General features: G+C 42.7%; 1 protein-coding gene across 9 annotated transcripts in view; it reads left to right on the top strand.

The window, feature by feature from the left end:
* Tbccd1 (TBCC domain containing 1) overlaps positions 1-14,931 on the top strand; it is a 40,336-nt gene that overhangs the window by 21,320 nt on the left and 4,085 nt on the right. For 8 of the 9 annotated variants that reach the window (XM_021636153.2, XM_021636152.2, XM_021636149.2 and 5 more), the window contains exons 3-6: positions 4,146-4,301; positions 7,874-8,240; positions 10,476-10,662; positions 10,966-11,463. In XM_021636153.2, coding sequence (XP_021491828.1) covers positions 4,146-4,301; positions 7,874-8,240; positions 10,476-10,662; positions 10,966-11,463 — 1,208 coding nt within the window. The remainder of the gene's footprint in view (positions 1-4,145; positions 4,302-7,873; positions 8,241-10,475; positions 10,663-10,965; positions 11,464-14,931) is intronic. The other variant, XM_060370124.1, reaches the window with a different exon arrangement.

The following is a 14,931-nucleotide window of genomic DNA, read 5'->3' as shown; positions in this document are numbered from 1 at the left end:
CCCCCCAATGGAAACAAGCAAACAAACAAAACAAGTGGCAGCCAGGTGTGTTGGCACACACCTTTAATCCCAGTGTCTGGGAAGCAGAGACAGTCGGATCTCTGTGAGTTCCAGGCCAGCCAGCCTGGTGGTCTACCAAGCAAGTTCCGGGACAGCCAGGGCTACACAAAGAAACCTTGTCTTGAAAAACAACCAACCAAACAAACAAAACAAACACACAAGTGGCAATAAATATATGAGAAAAATGTGACGTATATTTAGCCATTAAGGAAATGCAAATTGAAACTGTTTTGAGAATCCAGTTTATCACAGTCAGAATGACTGCCCTAGAGGACAATTGCAAGGAATACCGATGAGGATGTGAGAATGCTCACTGCTGATGGGAATGTAAACAGGTGCAGCCACAGTACAAATCAGCATGAACGTGTGTACCTAAGGGTATCTTAAGTGAGCACACCAAAGAGATACTTGACAGCCGTGTTTATTGTTAGACTGCATAGCAGCCAAAATACAGAGTCAGCCTAGTTGTCCACCAACAGATGAATAAAGAAAATGTATATATGCCTGATGGGACTATAGTCAGCTGTAAAAGAAGAATGTTGTTAGCTATTACTAGTATATATGATTTATGTGTATGATAGTGTCATAACAAAGCCCATTGTTTCATAATGTGCTATTAAAAATTAGCCAGACACAGTGCTGCACACCTTTAGTCCCGGCACTCAGGGAGGCAGAGGCAGGCGGATCACTGTGAGATCGAGGCAAGCCTGCTCTACAAAATGAGTCCAGGACAGCCAAGGCCATACAGAGAAACCAAAAAGAAAAAGGAAAAACAAACACAAAAGAGCCTTACACTCAAATCTAATCTAACTATAGTGTTTAGAGATAGGTGCCTTTGGAAAGTGATTAGGATTAGGTAAGGTCATTAGAGTAGACTCAATACTGGTGGATTTTTAAGAGAGAGCAGTCAGATAACATGCCATTCCTACCCTTGCCATCTGATGACCCTGTGCTACCTTGTGACTCTCCCAGCAGAAGACCACTATGAGATAGACACCCCTTTACCTTGTGCCTCCAGAACTGTGAGCCAAAATAACCCTGTTTTTCCTTCTTTTCTTTTTACTAAGTAGCCTGCCATGCATATTTCATTGTAGTAACAAAAGTAGGCTGATGCAGCCTACAGAGGATGTCATGTCTAACTTTCTACATCTGCCTTACTTAGCATCGTTTTCATCTCATTTATAGCTTAGGCTATATGGATCTCTGGAAGGATGGGAATCAGACAGTTACAGATAACAGTATGGTTGCCCCAGCCCTGCCAAACAGGACCTGAATTTTGGCTTCTGTTTTATGGGCCAGTTTTGAAAGTGGCAAATATGCAATTCGTCTACATCCCATTGACTGTAACTCATAGCATATTAGCTGCAGCAGAGATGGAAATGATTATCACCTGGATGTGTGCCCTGGAAGACCAGAAGGACTTACCATCTATCCTGTGTCTGCAACATTGGGCTAATTGCTAAGGAAGGTTTTGGAAACTGAAAAGAAGTTTGTCCCACAACCAAGAGGGCAAGGACACTGCAGTTGGTCACTAGTGCAGTTGGTGACTAGTGACTAGTCACATGTTTCTTCCAGTATCTGTTACATGCTAGGTGCAATAGTAGTTAGTGCCTGGACAAAGCGATAGTACAGATTAAAGAGTGATACACTGTCAAGACTGACAGCAGGCCACATGAGTGAAGACACTCAGGGGCCTTGGCTGTAGTTGGGGGTCTTTCTTTGGGGTTGAGGGAAGGAAGAGCTGGTTATTAAGGGGAATAAGATGGTTCTTTATTTTGATTGATAGATTTGGTCACATATTCATTTTTCCTGCTCCACCTCCCACAATGCATTTTAATCATATATGTGTCCAATTATACATAGGCATAAGACAGTAAATAGGGCATTATCCCTAAAATTTTTTACCTTATTCTGCATACATCCAATCCCACTTCAGGCTGAATTGACCCTTCTATTCTTCTTACCCGTATACATAGGGGACATGCTTGAATAGAAACTGTAAATGTCATTGTTACCAGGGGCAGGGAAATGCATAGTATTCAGATATAGGAGCAGGAGTAAACCAGTACAGGTGGGGAGTTGAGTTCTGGGGTTGTTAGGTGTATTGCTTGAAGAGGGTTACATGTGCATATTATATGTAGGTGAAGGAATTGGGGTGCTGAGTATGCTGTTGTATGATGGGGATGTACATAACCCAAAATCCAATAAAGGTCCCAAGCTACATGAGGTCCTGTGCCTGCCTGTGTCAGTGTGAGTCCTCTTGTATAACATTCTTAAAACATGGAGAAGAATTGGTAAGGGGATGCCAAGGGCCAAGGGAGGGGTGAAGGTGATAGGAAAGGAATCCTCTTGATGGGAGCATTCTCTTTCTGGACTGTTTGAGTGTTGATATCCTAGCTGAGATACTGTCCTAGTTTTAAAAGTGGAAAGCTGGGTAAAGAGTATATGAGATCTATATCATGTCTTAAACCTCTGCAAAATGTTTAAGAAAGTAAAGAAAGAGTACTTGCCTAGAATTGCTATACTAAATAAACTAGAGGTGATAGTACATGCCTGTAAATACAGCGCTAAGGAGGTAGAGGCAGGAGTATCAGAAGTTCAAGATCATCCTTGGCTACATAGCAAAATAGAGGCCAGCCTTGGACATATGAAACCCTGTCTTACTTGTAAACACGTGTGTTCACAGTTGACAGTTGGTTGAAAGGATTGGATTTGACTCATGGGAATATGTGTTATTCAGCTTCTTGGGTATGTTTGTTTTCTAGTGCTATGATAAAACACTAACAAAAACTAACTTGGAGAGGAGAGGCTTTATTTATTTAAAGGTTATAGTTCCTCCAGGGAAGCTGGGGCAGGAACTCAAGCAGGAACCTAGAGACAGGAACTGAGGCAGAAGACAGAGAGTAGTGCTGCTTACTGGCTTGCTTCCTCTGGCTTGCTCACTGTGCTTCTTTATACAAGCCAGGACCACCTTCCCAGGCCTGGTATGACTCATGCTAGGCCAGGCCCTCTTATATCAATCAGTAATCAAGACAGTGTCCCACAGACCTGGCCACAGGTTATGCTGATGGAGGCAAATCCCCAGTTCAGGGTCCCTCTTCCCAAGGTACTCCAGTTTGTGTGAAAAAAAAAAAAAAGCCAGATGTTGGGTTAGAAATACTCAAGATTCAGGACTGGGGTGGATCTAAGTATAGACCCAGATACATTACTTGACTGTGAATATAAAAATCATGAGCTTCAAACCACACCTTTTCTTAGATAGGATGACAACAACAGAACAGTAGTGATTTTTGGTTTTGGGTGTGTGTGGTTTTGTTTATTTTAAAAAGGGTCTCACTGTGTAGCCTAGGATGGTCTCAGACACATGGTCCTTCTACCTTAGCTTTCTGAGTTCTGGGATTATAGCTGTGCACTACCACACCGACATTTTCTTTAAGTCAAACAACCTTGTAAGAATGTTGCAAGAGCCTGAGGCCCATTCCCTTCCAAATTGCACATACATGAAGAAATGGCATAGTTCCAGTTCCCACACTGATACCAGTGTCAGTTGTTAGACTGATGCGCTGGGTTTTCTTGATCAGCCTGTAAATCTAGGTTAAACCTTTACACTGGTCCAACTATCTTTTCCCCCCTTCTGTCTGTTCACTTCCTTATTCAGATTACCACAGCTGCTTTTTCCCTATAATGTATTGTTGGAAAGTACGTTGGTTTTCAGAAGTAACTCCAGTTACTTAGTTTAGAAATTCCTCTGTCTGGGCATCTGGTTACAGCCATTTCTTTCTTTCTTTTTTTAAGATTTTTATTTATTTATTTAGAATGCTCTATCTGTATGTACACCTGCAGGCCAGAAGACGGCAGTAGAAGGTATAGATGGTTGTGAGCCACCATCTGGTTGCTAGGAATTGCACTCAGGAACTCTGGAAGAGCAGTCAGAGCTCTTAACCACTGAGCCATCTCTGCAGCCTGACAGCCATTTCTAAACTTGATGTTTTTAAGATGAAGAAGCTAGTTTACTGTGTACCGAATTGTAAACTAGTGAGTGATCTGTGGTGTCTTAAGGTATTCATCTCTTATTTCCTGAACAGCTTTCCGTAGACACTCTGCAGTTTCTGCTCTTCTTGTACACCCAGCAGTTAAACAAGATCTCCCTGCGGACTTCATTGATTGGGGAAGAGTGGCCTAGTCCCAGAAGCAGACCTCAGTCTCCGAGCCTGACTGAAAGGCCCAGCCATCACAGTAAGGTACTGCTCATAGCTTGTAGAGGAAATGCTTAACCCTTCACTAAAAAAGTGTGTTGGGATGAAGCTAGGCATCATAGGGCTTGTACCTCACTTCCTGGGAGCCAGGAGTGTTATTAGTTCAAAGCTAACCTGAGATATTGAGTAAGACTCAGAAAGAAAAAAGAAAGAGAGAGAGAAAGACAGAAAGCTTTTTTTCTTCCTTAAATTGCTTAAGTAATTTTATGTGTTTTAATGACCTGTCTCACATAATTAACTGTCAAACACGAGTCTTAGGTAGGGTTTTTACTGCTTTTCCTTTTCTATCGTAAAGAAAAACAAATATTTTCATCTGCTTTTTATGTGTGTAAAATGTTGAAAAACTTCAAAATGAAAATCATAGTACCATGTGAAAGCTCTTTTTCAGTGTGGATGTATACACTTGTGGGTGTGCCATAGATGTATGTGGAGGTCAAAGGACAACTTGTAAACGTGATTTTTTTTTTCACTCTTGCCCTGAGGGTCTCAGGGATTGAACTCAGGTGACCACCCTTGGCAGCCAGCATCTTTATCTGTGGAGGCATCTTGCTAGCCCTAGGCACATCTTGACTAGCTAATCAGTATTTCTGTATTCAGGGTCTGGTTCACTGGTGTCTTCTCTGTCCCTGCAGCCTGCTCAGCCCCTTCAGGCACTGTTAAAGCCAGCCAGCAGGGAGGTGTTTCTTGGTTGTTGGAGGTTGGGCTCTGTGTGGGTTAGCCGAAGGGTAGTATCCTCAGCAGCAGGCTCTCACCACGTGGTTGTGGTGAATAACCAAGGGCAGTGGCCATGGACTGTGTTGTTCTGGAGGCTCCTGAGACCTCCTTGACCTGTATCTCACAGGGAGGTTATCTGCCCCTCTCTAGCTTCCTGGCTTCCACTGAAGCTCCAAATCACACACAGAAACAAAAGACTTGAAGCTAGGCTTGACGATGAGAGAGGACATTGGTATTTATCTTTCTGGACCTAGGTTACCTCACTCAGTATAATTTTTTACAGTTCCATCCATTTATCTGCAAACTTCATGATTCCATTTTTTTAACAGCTGACTAAAATTCCATTGACTATATGTACCACATTAATCTTATCCATTCATCTGTTGATGGACATCAGTTTGATTCCTTTTCCTGGCTATTGTGAATAGAGCAGCTAAGAATATGGATGTGCAAGCATTTCTCTAGCAGGACATAAAGTTCCATGTGCCCAGGAGCAGTATAGCTGGGTCATATGTAGACCAGGCTGGCCTCCAACTCATTGAGATCTGCCTCCCTCTCCTTCCCTGAGATTAAAGGTGTGTCTGGCCCTCTTTTCTAGTTTTTTTGAGAAACCTTCAGTGGTCTGAAGTCTGTACTCCCATTGACAGTGTGTAAGAAAGAGTACTTTTTTGCCACATTCACAGTGTTTGCCGCCACTTGTGTCCTGATGATGCCCCAGACTGTGGTGAGACAGAGTCATAATGTGGTTTTCATCTGCATTTCCCCTGTGACTAAAGGTGTGGAGCACTTTTTAAGTATTTCCTAGCCATTTGCATATCTCCGTTTGGGAATATTTTGTTGATTCCCATTGCCCATTTTTAATTGGGTTCTTTATTTTCTTTAATTTTTTGAGTTCTTAGTATATTGTAGACATTAATCCTTTGTTAGGTAAGTAGTTGGCAAAGGTTTCCTCCCATTCTGAGAGAAGGAAGTGTTTGTTTTTCCATAACTCTCATTGTTATACAGAAGCTTTGTAGTTTCCTGAGAGCCCATTGGTTGATTATTGATCTTATTTCCTACACTTGGGAGTAGTATGCAAATATGATTTAATATATAATAAATGGTAAAATTGCAGTTATTCCAAAGAATTGTTGTAAAGTAAAATTTTTCATCAGTACAAGTCAACCCATTTTTTAAACAACAACAAAAAAGTATATTTGCATCAAGCCAAAAAGACCTTAATTTTTCAGTTTGACAGTTCCTTAAAAGTGAGCATTTTGTCGAGCATTTCTATTCCATTTTTTGTCATGTTGTTCTCTACTCCTCCCATTTTCCATCATATACCCCCGGACTCATGATCTCCCCACAGTTATTATTGTTCATATTTATATGTGTGTATGTGCGTATACCCACTTAGTGTTGCTCATACACACACTCACATGTATGCATACACACGTTTTGTATGCGTGTGCTTAGGGCTACTTGGGATTGGATAACCTCTCGGAGGGCTTATCTCTAGAGAAAAAGGATTCTCAGCAGCTGTTGATTACTTGTAGCTTTTCATCTAGGAGTGAGACCTTCTGAAATTTCCCCCGTCCACATTGGCATGTCAGCTGGTATCGTTTTGCAGGTCTTTTTTTAATGCCACCATATTGTTACGATTTGATAGATATAGCTTCTCTGTCATGCCGAGAAGATAATATCTTGCAGCAGGCATTCATCTTCACCCTTCTGCCAAATACAGCAATGACTGGCCTGGCAGGGTATCTCCAGTGGTGTAACAGTGGCACTTAAATCTCAGCAGTAACCAACAACTATGTAATTGGATTAAGGGAGGGAATTCATGCTTGGCACTGTAAATCTAGCCAGCTAACTTCCTGTGGCTGGAGAGGTCATGAACCTTAGAGAAGCTACTGCTGCCATTATCCTAAATCAGTGTAGTTTAACTGTGTTCTAAACATTTACCTTTATAGTCACAGGTAAGTGTATCTCTCAGCCCTCATCAATCAGCTTCTTGCAGCTAATGCAGGCTATTTGCAGAGATCCCAAAGGGGTCAAAATACAGGAACTAAGAGAGTATGGAGGGCCAGCCCCAAAGGGCACATCTAGAGCATAGTCGCTATGCCTGAGGCTCAGGGAAAACTGAGAAATGGGCTCTTGAGTAGAGTAACTCACTCATTCATGGCTATAACTTTGACTTTGCTGAGACAGAATCTCATTATATTAACAAAGCTACTCCCAAACTCCTGGGTATATGTGCTCCTCCAGCCTAAGTGTCCCAAGTAATTGAAATGATAGCCCGTATTGCCACGCGTGGCTCTCATCGGTCTGACTTGAAATGAAGACCTGGAGTCATCAGTCCTTTAGATGGTAGAACTTGCTAGCTAACAGTGAGTACTAATATGGCATTACAGTCTGTTAGAACAGCCACAAGGCCCACAAGTGACCTTCATTTAGGAGAGACTAGGAACTCTGAATGAGTGCCTACAATACTTATATTTAATCAGATTGCAGTCAAACAAGTATACAAAAAATGTTGCATAGAACTACCGTTAGCTTGTGTATAAAGGTATGATGACTTGGTCCCATCTCAAGATAGCTCTTCAGGTAAAAATGTAAATTTTACAAAATCTGAAAATATTCAGAACAGTTCTGGTCTCAACGTATTTGATAAGGGGTGTTGAACCTATAATGCTATTGAGTCAGTTTACAAATATTACACATACAAAGGTCACTTTTACATAGCTGCCTACTTTTTTTTTTTGAGGGACTGGAAAGCATATAAATGCAATATAATTGAAATGTAAGGTTTTTATCTTAGAGTATCTCCATACTGTTGAATGTTGCCTCCTTGTCTGTTTTAGAATTGGGATGACTACAGCCACCAGGCTTTTGTCTGTGATCATCTGTCAGATCTCCTCGAGCTGCTTCTAGACCCAGAGCAACTCACTGCTTCCTTTCACTCGTCCCACAGTAGCCTGCTCTCTCGAGAGGCTGTCAAGGCCCTCAGCTTCCTCATCGAAGGCACTGTGAGCAGAGCCAGGAAGGTCTACCCCCTCCATGAGCTGGCGCTGTGGCAACCGCTGCACGCAGCAAGTGGCTTCTCAAAGACCTCGAAGACCTTCTCCTTCTGCAAGCTGGAGGCCTGGCTAAGAGCCTGTTTGACTGTGAATCCATTTGGTCCATCCGCTTGCCTCAAATCTGGGAAGAAGTTGGCCTGGGCTCACCAAGGTATTTAAAAAAAAAAAACTTTACCTAATATTAAATTGAACAACAAGGAAACCTACTGTTTCCTGATGTATTAATGGTCAGGCATCTACTAGCCTGATGCACTAGCACATACCTGTAATCTAGCACTCGGAAGACAGGGCAGCAGAATCACAGCATAATGCTCAAATTGGGCTATATGGTGAGACCCTGTCTCTGCACTTCATGCATGTGGTACACATCATATATGCAGTGGAAATACCCATACACTTAAGATAAAAATAAAGGGGGAAAGAGCAAGTAAGTGTCTTAGTTAGGGTTTTATTGCTGTGAATAGGCACCATGGTTATGATAACTCTTAGATAAGGAAAGCATTTCACTGGTCAACAAGGTGGCATGCAGACAGACACGGTGCTGGAAAAGTACCTGCAAATTCTACACTTGATCCACAGGCAGCAGGAGAAAAACTGGCATGAACTTCTGAGACCTCAAAGCCTGTCCTCTAGTGACACAGTTCCTCCAACAGGGTCACACCTCTGGTAAGGCCACAGCTCCTAATAATACCCCTCCCTATGGCCAAGCATGAGTTCACACACATGAGTTTATGGGGCCATTCCTATTAAATCATCACAGTCAGTAAGTCATTGTCAGGTGCTTGCTTGAGGCTTTTTAGTTTCTATTTAGCAGCAGAATTTGACAAGTCAATAGACATCACCTGAGAGTTGGTGTAAAGATGAGTGGCTTTTAGCTGCATAGACATAAGCAAGGAATATATTTCCTTTTGTTTTACATTAGAAATCATATGAACAATAGTGAGAGTCTGGCATTTCCTGTGTTGGTGAGAAGAACCAGGAAAACATGTCTGCAGATATCTGTGCTACTAAGCTAGGTGCCAGGGCCAAGTTGTTGAGAAAAAATATAATAGGTTATGTTTCCAAAATCTCAGAATTTCATAAATAGGCGTACAGAAAACTTCATATATATGTTTTAAAATACGTTGGTTTACCTCAGCATGATATTGCATCCTTTAATCCCAATGCTCGAGAGGCAGAGGCCTGTGGAGCTCTGAGTTTTAGGCTAGCCTGGTCTCTGAGAATAAGTTTCAGGGCAGCCTGGTCTACACAGTGAGACCCTGTCTCCATGCCCTTCCTCTGCAAAACTTAATCTTTTTTTTTTTTTCCTAGGACATGCTAGGGGATTGAACCCAGACCTTCATGCATCCCAAGCATGTGGTCTGCCATTGAGCACCGCCTCCAGAAAGAATCACTTTTTTTCATATTTTTATAACACTGTGAAACAGAATGATTGCACATTATAGACTCTGAAGGGTGTTTGTTTGTTTGTTTGTTTGTTTTATTTTAAAAAAGGGATCCAGGAAGTTTATGTCCAACCCAGCTATTCTACCATGCATCGGACTCTCTTTGAGATTCAGGGATTCTTTAGACATATAGGTGAAACTGCATAATCCTTAGCTGCATGAAAACACTTATGCTTAAGTGAGCTTTTGAACCTTGATAGAGTCGGCCTTATTAGGAAAATTAAGACTACTCAGTCTTATCAGATTATAATAAAATGCCAATAGTTTGATAACAAACTTTTCACTATTATTTTTCTACATAAGCATGTATTATGTATATGTTGTATGTGCAATTTGAAACTAGGTCTTTAAAAAGAATAGTTTTATCATATATGCGTGTCCTTTCCACACTGGACCAGTATGTGTGCATGGCTTGTGGGGAGGACAGGCTGTGATGCAAGTCTCACACTGACGAGGCTGTGTTGAGTTATGTAGGACCCTGGGAGGGGAAGATGTGCTCCCAAGCAGTAATGATCTTGGGGGTGAAGACATGAGCTCGAGTGGGACTCATGGGATGATGCCCTTAGTAAACTGAGATGGCTGCAGAATTTATATGGTGACGATCTGGTAAGCCCATGTGACCGGGATGGCACAGGGAGGCGTCACAGAGGAATAGCTGTTCAGATTTGTCTCTAGTTTCGGACCTTAAGCACGAAGGTAAATGAGAAAACAGCTTTCCCAGAGATCTTGTATGTGTTTCAGGTTTACATTTGTTAATACTTTTAAAAGATTATGGACATGTAGAAAAGAACTGTAAACACTTCTTTCTCATTAACTCTTAAACCCATTTTCTTCACACGTATTTGAGTTTAGGCATGGGTACATGGGGACATGTATAATCTCATGGTTGTGTTTTGCTTTGATTTGAAACTATCTTACTATTTGTTTGTTTTCATAAATAGTTGAAGGTACGACCAAAAGAGCTAAGATTGCATGCAACACTCACGTGGCCCCTCGGATGCACCGCATCGTGGTGATGAGCCAGGTTTACAAGCAGACACTGGCCAAGAGTTCAGATACTCTCGTGGGAGCACACGTCAGGATTCATCGCTGCAACGAGTCTTTTATATATCTGCTCTCCCCCTTACGGTAAGCACAGGCTCCTGATAATGTGATATTTTCTTTGGATTGGGATTATTTATTTATTTATTTATTTATTTATTTTACATATATGAGTGCTCTCTCTGAATGTACACCTGCATGCCAGAAGAGGGCATCAGATCCCAGTGTAGATGGTTCTTAGCCACCATGCGGTTTCCGGGAATTGAACTCAGGACCTCCAGAAGAGCAGACAGTGCTCCTAACCGCTGAGCCATGTCTCCAGACCCTTAAGAAGGAATTTTATTCTAGGTAATTCATTCAGAAGAATGTAACTCATTTAACATTTTTCAGATCCGTGACAATTGAAAAATGCAGGAATAGCACGTTTGTGTTGGGTCCTGTGGCGACGGCTCTTCACCTACATGACTGTGAGAACCTGAAAGTCATTGCTGTCTGCCATCGACTGTCCATCTCTTCCACAACAGGCTGCACCTTTCATGTCATGACCCCTTCACGCCCACTTATTCTCTCTGGGAACCAGAGAGTAACTTTTGCCCCCTTTCATACCCATTACCCACTGCTGGAGGACCATATGGCCAGGACTGGCCTTGCTACGGTGCCTAACTATTGGGATAACCCGATGGTTGTGTGCAGAGAAGGCAGTGACACCAGCGTCTTCCAGCTCCTGCCCCCCTGTGAATTCTACATTTTTATTATTCCCTTTGAGATGGAAGGGGACACAGCAGAGATCCCTGGGGGTCTCCCCTCTGCTTACCAGAAAGCACTGGCTCAAAGGGAGGAGAAGATCCAGATCTGGCAGAAGACCGTGAAGGAGGCTCGCTTGACAAAGTAAGTGTTTTCTAGAGCCAGTCTTTTGCTGTTCTTTCCTCCACAGTTTAGTATTGTAGAGCTGTGGTGCAGGATGATGGCAACGAGCAGGTAGGTACTCAGGCATTAGGCTCCCTTCCTTGACGAAGTTGAAATTGCCCTGTGGCATAAGCCTGTAATCCCAGCACCTAAAGGCTTGAGGTGGGAGGATCACAAATTCAAGGTTATTGGGAGCTGCATGGGGAGACCTTGACTCAAAATAAAAATAAGCTTACATTTCGTTGGTGGAGGTAAGGCTGGCACGGAGTAAAGCAATCTTGTCTAGAAGATGGTGACTTAGCTATTAGCATCTGTTTGCACACTCTTCTATATTAGTGGCTGCCTGAGAGTCCTCGCATCAGAGTCCTCCAAAAACCTCGTTGAAAACACAGATTTCTATGGTTCCCACCACACCACATACCAATAAGCCACATTCTTGAAGGCTGCTTTTCCAAGGCTGACCCATGTATGATTGCTAGTTCTGTTCATGTAATTCCTTAATCCACGCTAGAATGGAAGCAATAACTAAAGCAGTTTGTTTTTAAAGGTAGATTTGCAGTATAAAATATGCTCCATTCTGCTTAGGGGCACTGAGATAGCTTATTTTTAATTATATGATTAGGATAACAAACACAGCTGTAGATACTATGCTGTGCCCAAGTTATTATTTAAGGGATACTGGTCTTTGAACTCCAGAAGCCAGGAACATGGCATGCCCTTTCCAGTTAGTCAGAAAAGATCAATGTGAACAGTTAATTGGGGGTGCATCAAGGATGTAGACTTCGTATCACAAAGTCCTGAAGAATGAGAGACTTGCATAGCAAGTGAGGGCTAGTCTGAGTCCTGGAAAGTACTGGAGAAGCAGATGTCGGAGCAGAGACCAAGGCAGGATTCAGAGTGCAGTACAGCGATCCTTAAACTTGATAAGTGACCTGAGTCAGATTGTGTCATGTTTTGACAATCAGACAGAGAAAATTCCATTAGAATTAGGCAGTAGAAGCCTTTCCATGTTTGCTTTAAGCAGTGGAATGAAGTCCAGAGAGGCGTTTATTTCTTCAGGAGCACCTGTCAGCCCCACAGCACAGGGAGTGCTCCCTAGAGGCCGTGGCAGGGTTAAATAGACAGAACAGTGGGGCTGCCAAATGGGCAGTCAGAGAGCGAATTGAAAGAGGAGATGGTGGTTGCGTGTCTGGGCGAGAGCAGAAAGGAGGGTGGAGGACAGAGACACTCAGGGCTCAGTGTGGGATTTTGTGAAGACAAGAAAGTAAATGATTCTAAAAATTGGGCATCAGCTTGGTAAGTTTTTATTAGCCAGTTTTCGTCTCGGCAGACCACTATACAACTTCAAATTACAAATGCTGAGTAAGTAATCATTATTACAAATATGGTGGTGGACAAGTTTTATTTGTTGGAGATGCTAAGGGGGGATATAAAAAGGAAATACTGCAGTACCAAACATTGTGAAGGTGGCTGCTTTATCACTCCAGTTGGTACTGGGTCCAAGTTCTTTTTGTAAATCTCAATCCGCCTCCCTCAATGTGTGTGTGTGTGTGTGTGTGTGTGTGTGTACATACATACATCATATACATCACACATATACATGTGTATCTAATCAACAACAGTCGCAGCTTCTGCTTTAATTAGGAAGCCATATTATAATACTACAGTTACCTGTATAAACACTGAACTCTTACTCCATGAGTTAAGAGTATAAATTCTTACTTCATAGATCATGTTACCAGAGTGGTCATCCCATCATACTCAGGGCCTTCTGAGTGGAAAGTACTCACCTTCAGTAATGGTGGAGATGGTCACAGGGTCTCAGCTGAGCTCTTCGGATGTTCTAAACACTGACCTGAACCGCTGTACTGACTCACTGATTATTTTAATAGCTAAACCCAGTTGCAGAGGGAGAACTAAGATCAAGTACTCTACTCAGTCACAAAGGATTCAAGTACCTCCTGGTTGGCCTTGTTCTAGAGATGCTCTGTGTCTCTGGTGTCTTTATTATTCCTTTCATTTATCATTACACTATATAGTACAGTAGTAAAATTATAGTGTGTAAAAATTGATCGTCATTGAAAAAAAATTCCTTTAGAACACTTACTTTTAAAATTTTTCTACCATTCAAGTGTTTAGACTTTCTTACACACGTGAAAAGCTCAGGAAGATTTGTCCATTCTGGAGTGTGGTGAGCACTTATCACCCACAGTGGTGCTAGAAATGGTGAAAAAGCAGTGAGTATAACCCTGGGAATGAAGGTGCACCTTAGCTTACACTAGGGTTTCGTCCAGAGCAAAACTCATTGTAAGCCAAGAATCCATTTCCTGTACCCAAGCTACTGAACTGATCCCGCAGTGTGGGAGCACGGTGCACTGCAGCGCATCCGCTCTCCTGGCCTGTGGTCGGCACTTCCTGGCCACTGCCCAGCACTAAAGTGAGAATCACATTGCAGATTACTAGCGTGAGAAAATACACGCACTTGAAGTAGAGATTTCTGCTACTAGACCAGATACATTGTTTTTATCCTGTCATTAAGTTAAACATGAACTGAGAACTGTCTGAGTAGAAAGACAGAAATCAGATTGAAGACGAACCCCCAGTGTGACCCTGGTTCACATTGTGTGGAGAGTTGTGGGAAGCAAGGCCTTGTTGCAGGTTGATGCTATCTACAAGGGAAAGTGGCTACACAGTTGTAGCTTAGCAGTTTATCTGTAAGATGGGTTGGGATGAGGTGGTTCCGAAACTACAAAGATGGCAGCCACTCCTCCAAGGGAGGGCGCTTCTTTTTATGGTCTCAGCACACTTATTTTCTCTTTGGACTTCAGCGGGATTGTGGGAGTGGGATTGTGGAGTATCCTGTTCTTGCTCTGGGCTATAGTCATTCCAGAGTGCCCTGTCAGCTGCTGGTGTCTGTGGGTCCAGTGGATTGTGGAAATGTGTCCTGCGCAAGCACGGCATAGCCAGGCTGACATGCGAGCTGTCCCCAGCTGTGGGGCTACTTTTCTCTTTTTTGCCCGCATCATGCTTTCTGTTGCATTAGGCCCTTTATCATTTCTGTTTCTCCTGTCTGGTATGCATTCCACGTAATCCTTCCGCTCCTCTCTTCATTTCATGTAGACTTCTGTCCAAGTGTCATATTAGAGAGCATCTTCTTCCCTACGAGGGTGGACAGTGGGTAGGAACACAGGCACAGAGATCACAGCGTGCCGACCCAGACAGCAGGACGGTCTCTTTTCCTTCTGCGTTTACACCCATCAGTCAGAACACTGCCTCCTTCACTTTGGCCTCGGGGAGAATCTGGCAGTGGACGAGGCTTTCAACATTGTATCTCACTGTGCCTTGAACACTGAGAACTGAAGGGTAACTAGAAATGGTCATTGTTTTGAGAGTTTTAGGTAATTGTGGGAGTGGAGTCTGCTGGGGTCTGTCTTCAGTTGATTTCCTCTC

This window comes from Meriones unguiculatus, chromosome 17, assembly GCF_030254825.1.
Source record: "Meriones unguiculatus strain TT.TT164.6M chromosome 17, Bangor_MerUng_6.1, whole genome shotgun sequence".
NCBI classification, from domain to species: Eukaryota; Metazoa; Chordata; class Mammalia; order Rodentia; family Muridae; genus Meriones; species Meriones unguiculatus.
This window is presented reverse-complemented; position numbering and strand designations above follow the sequence as displayed.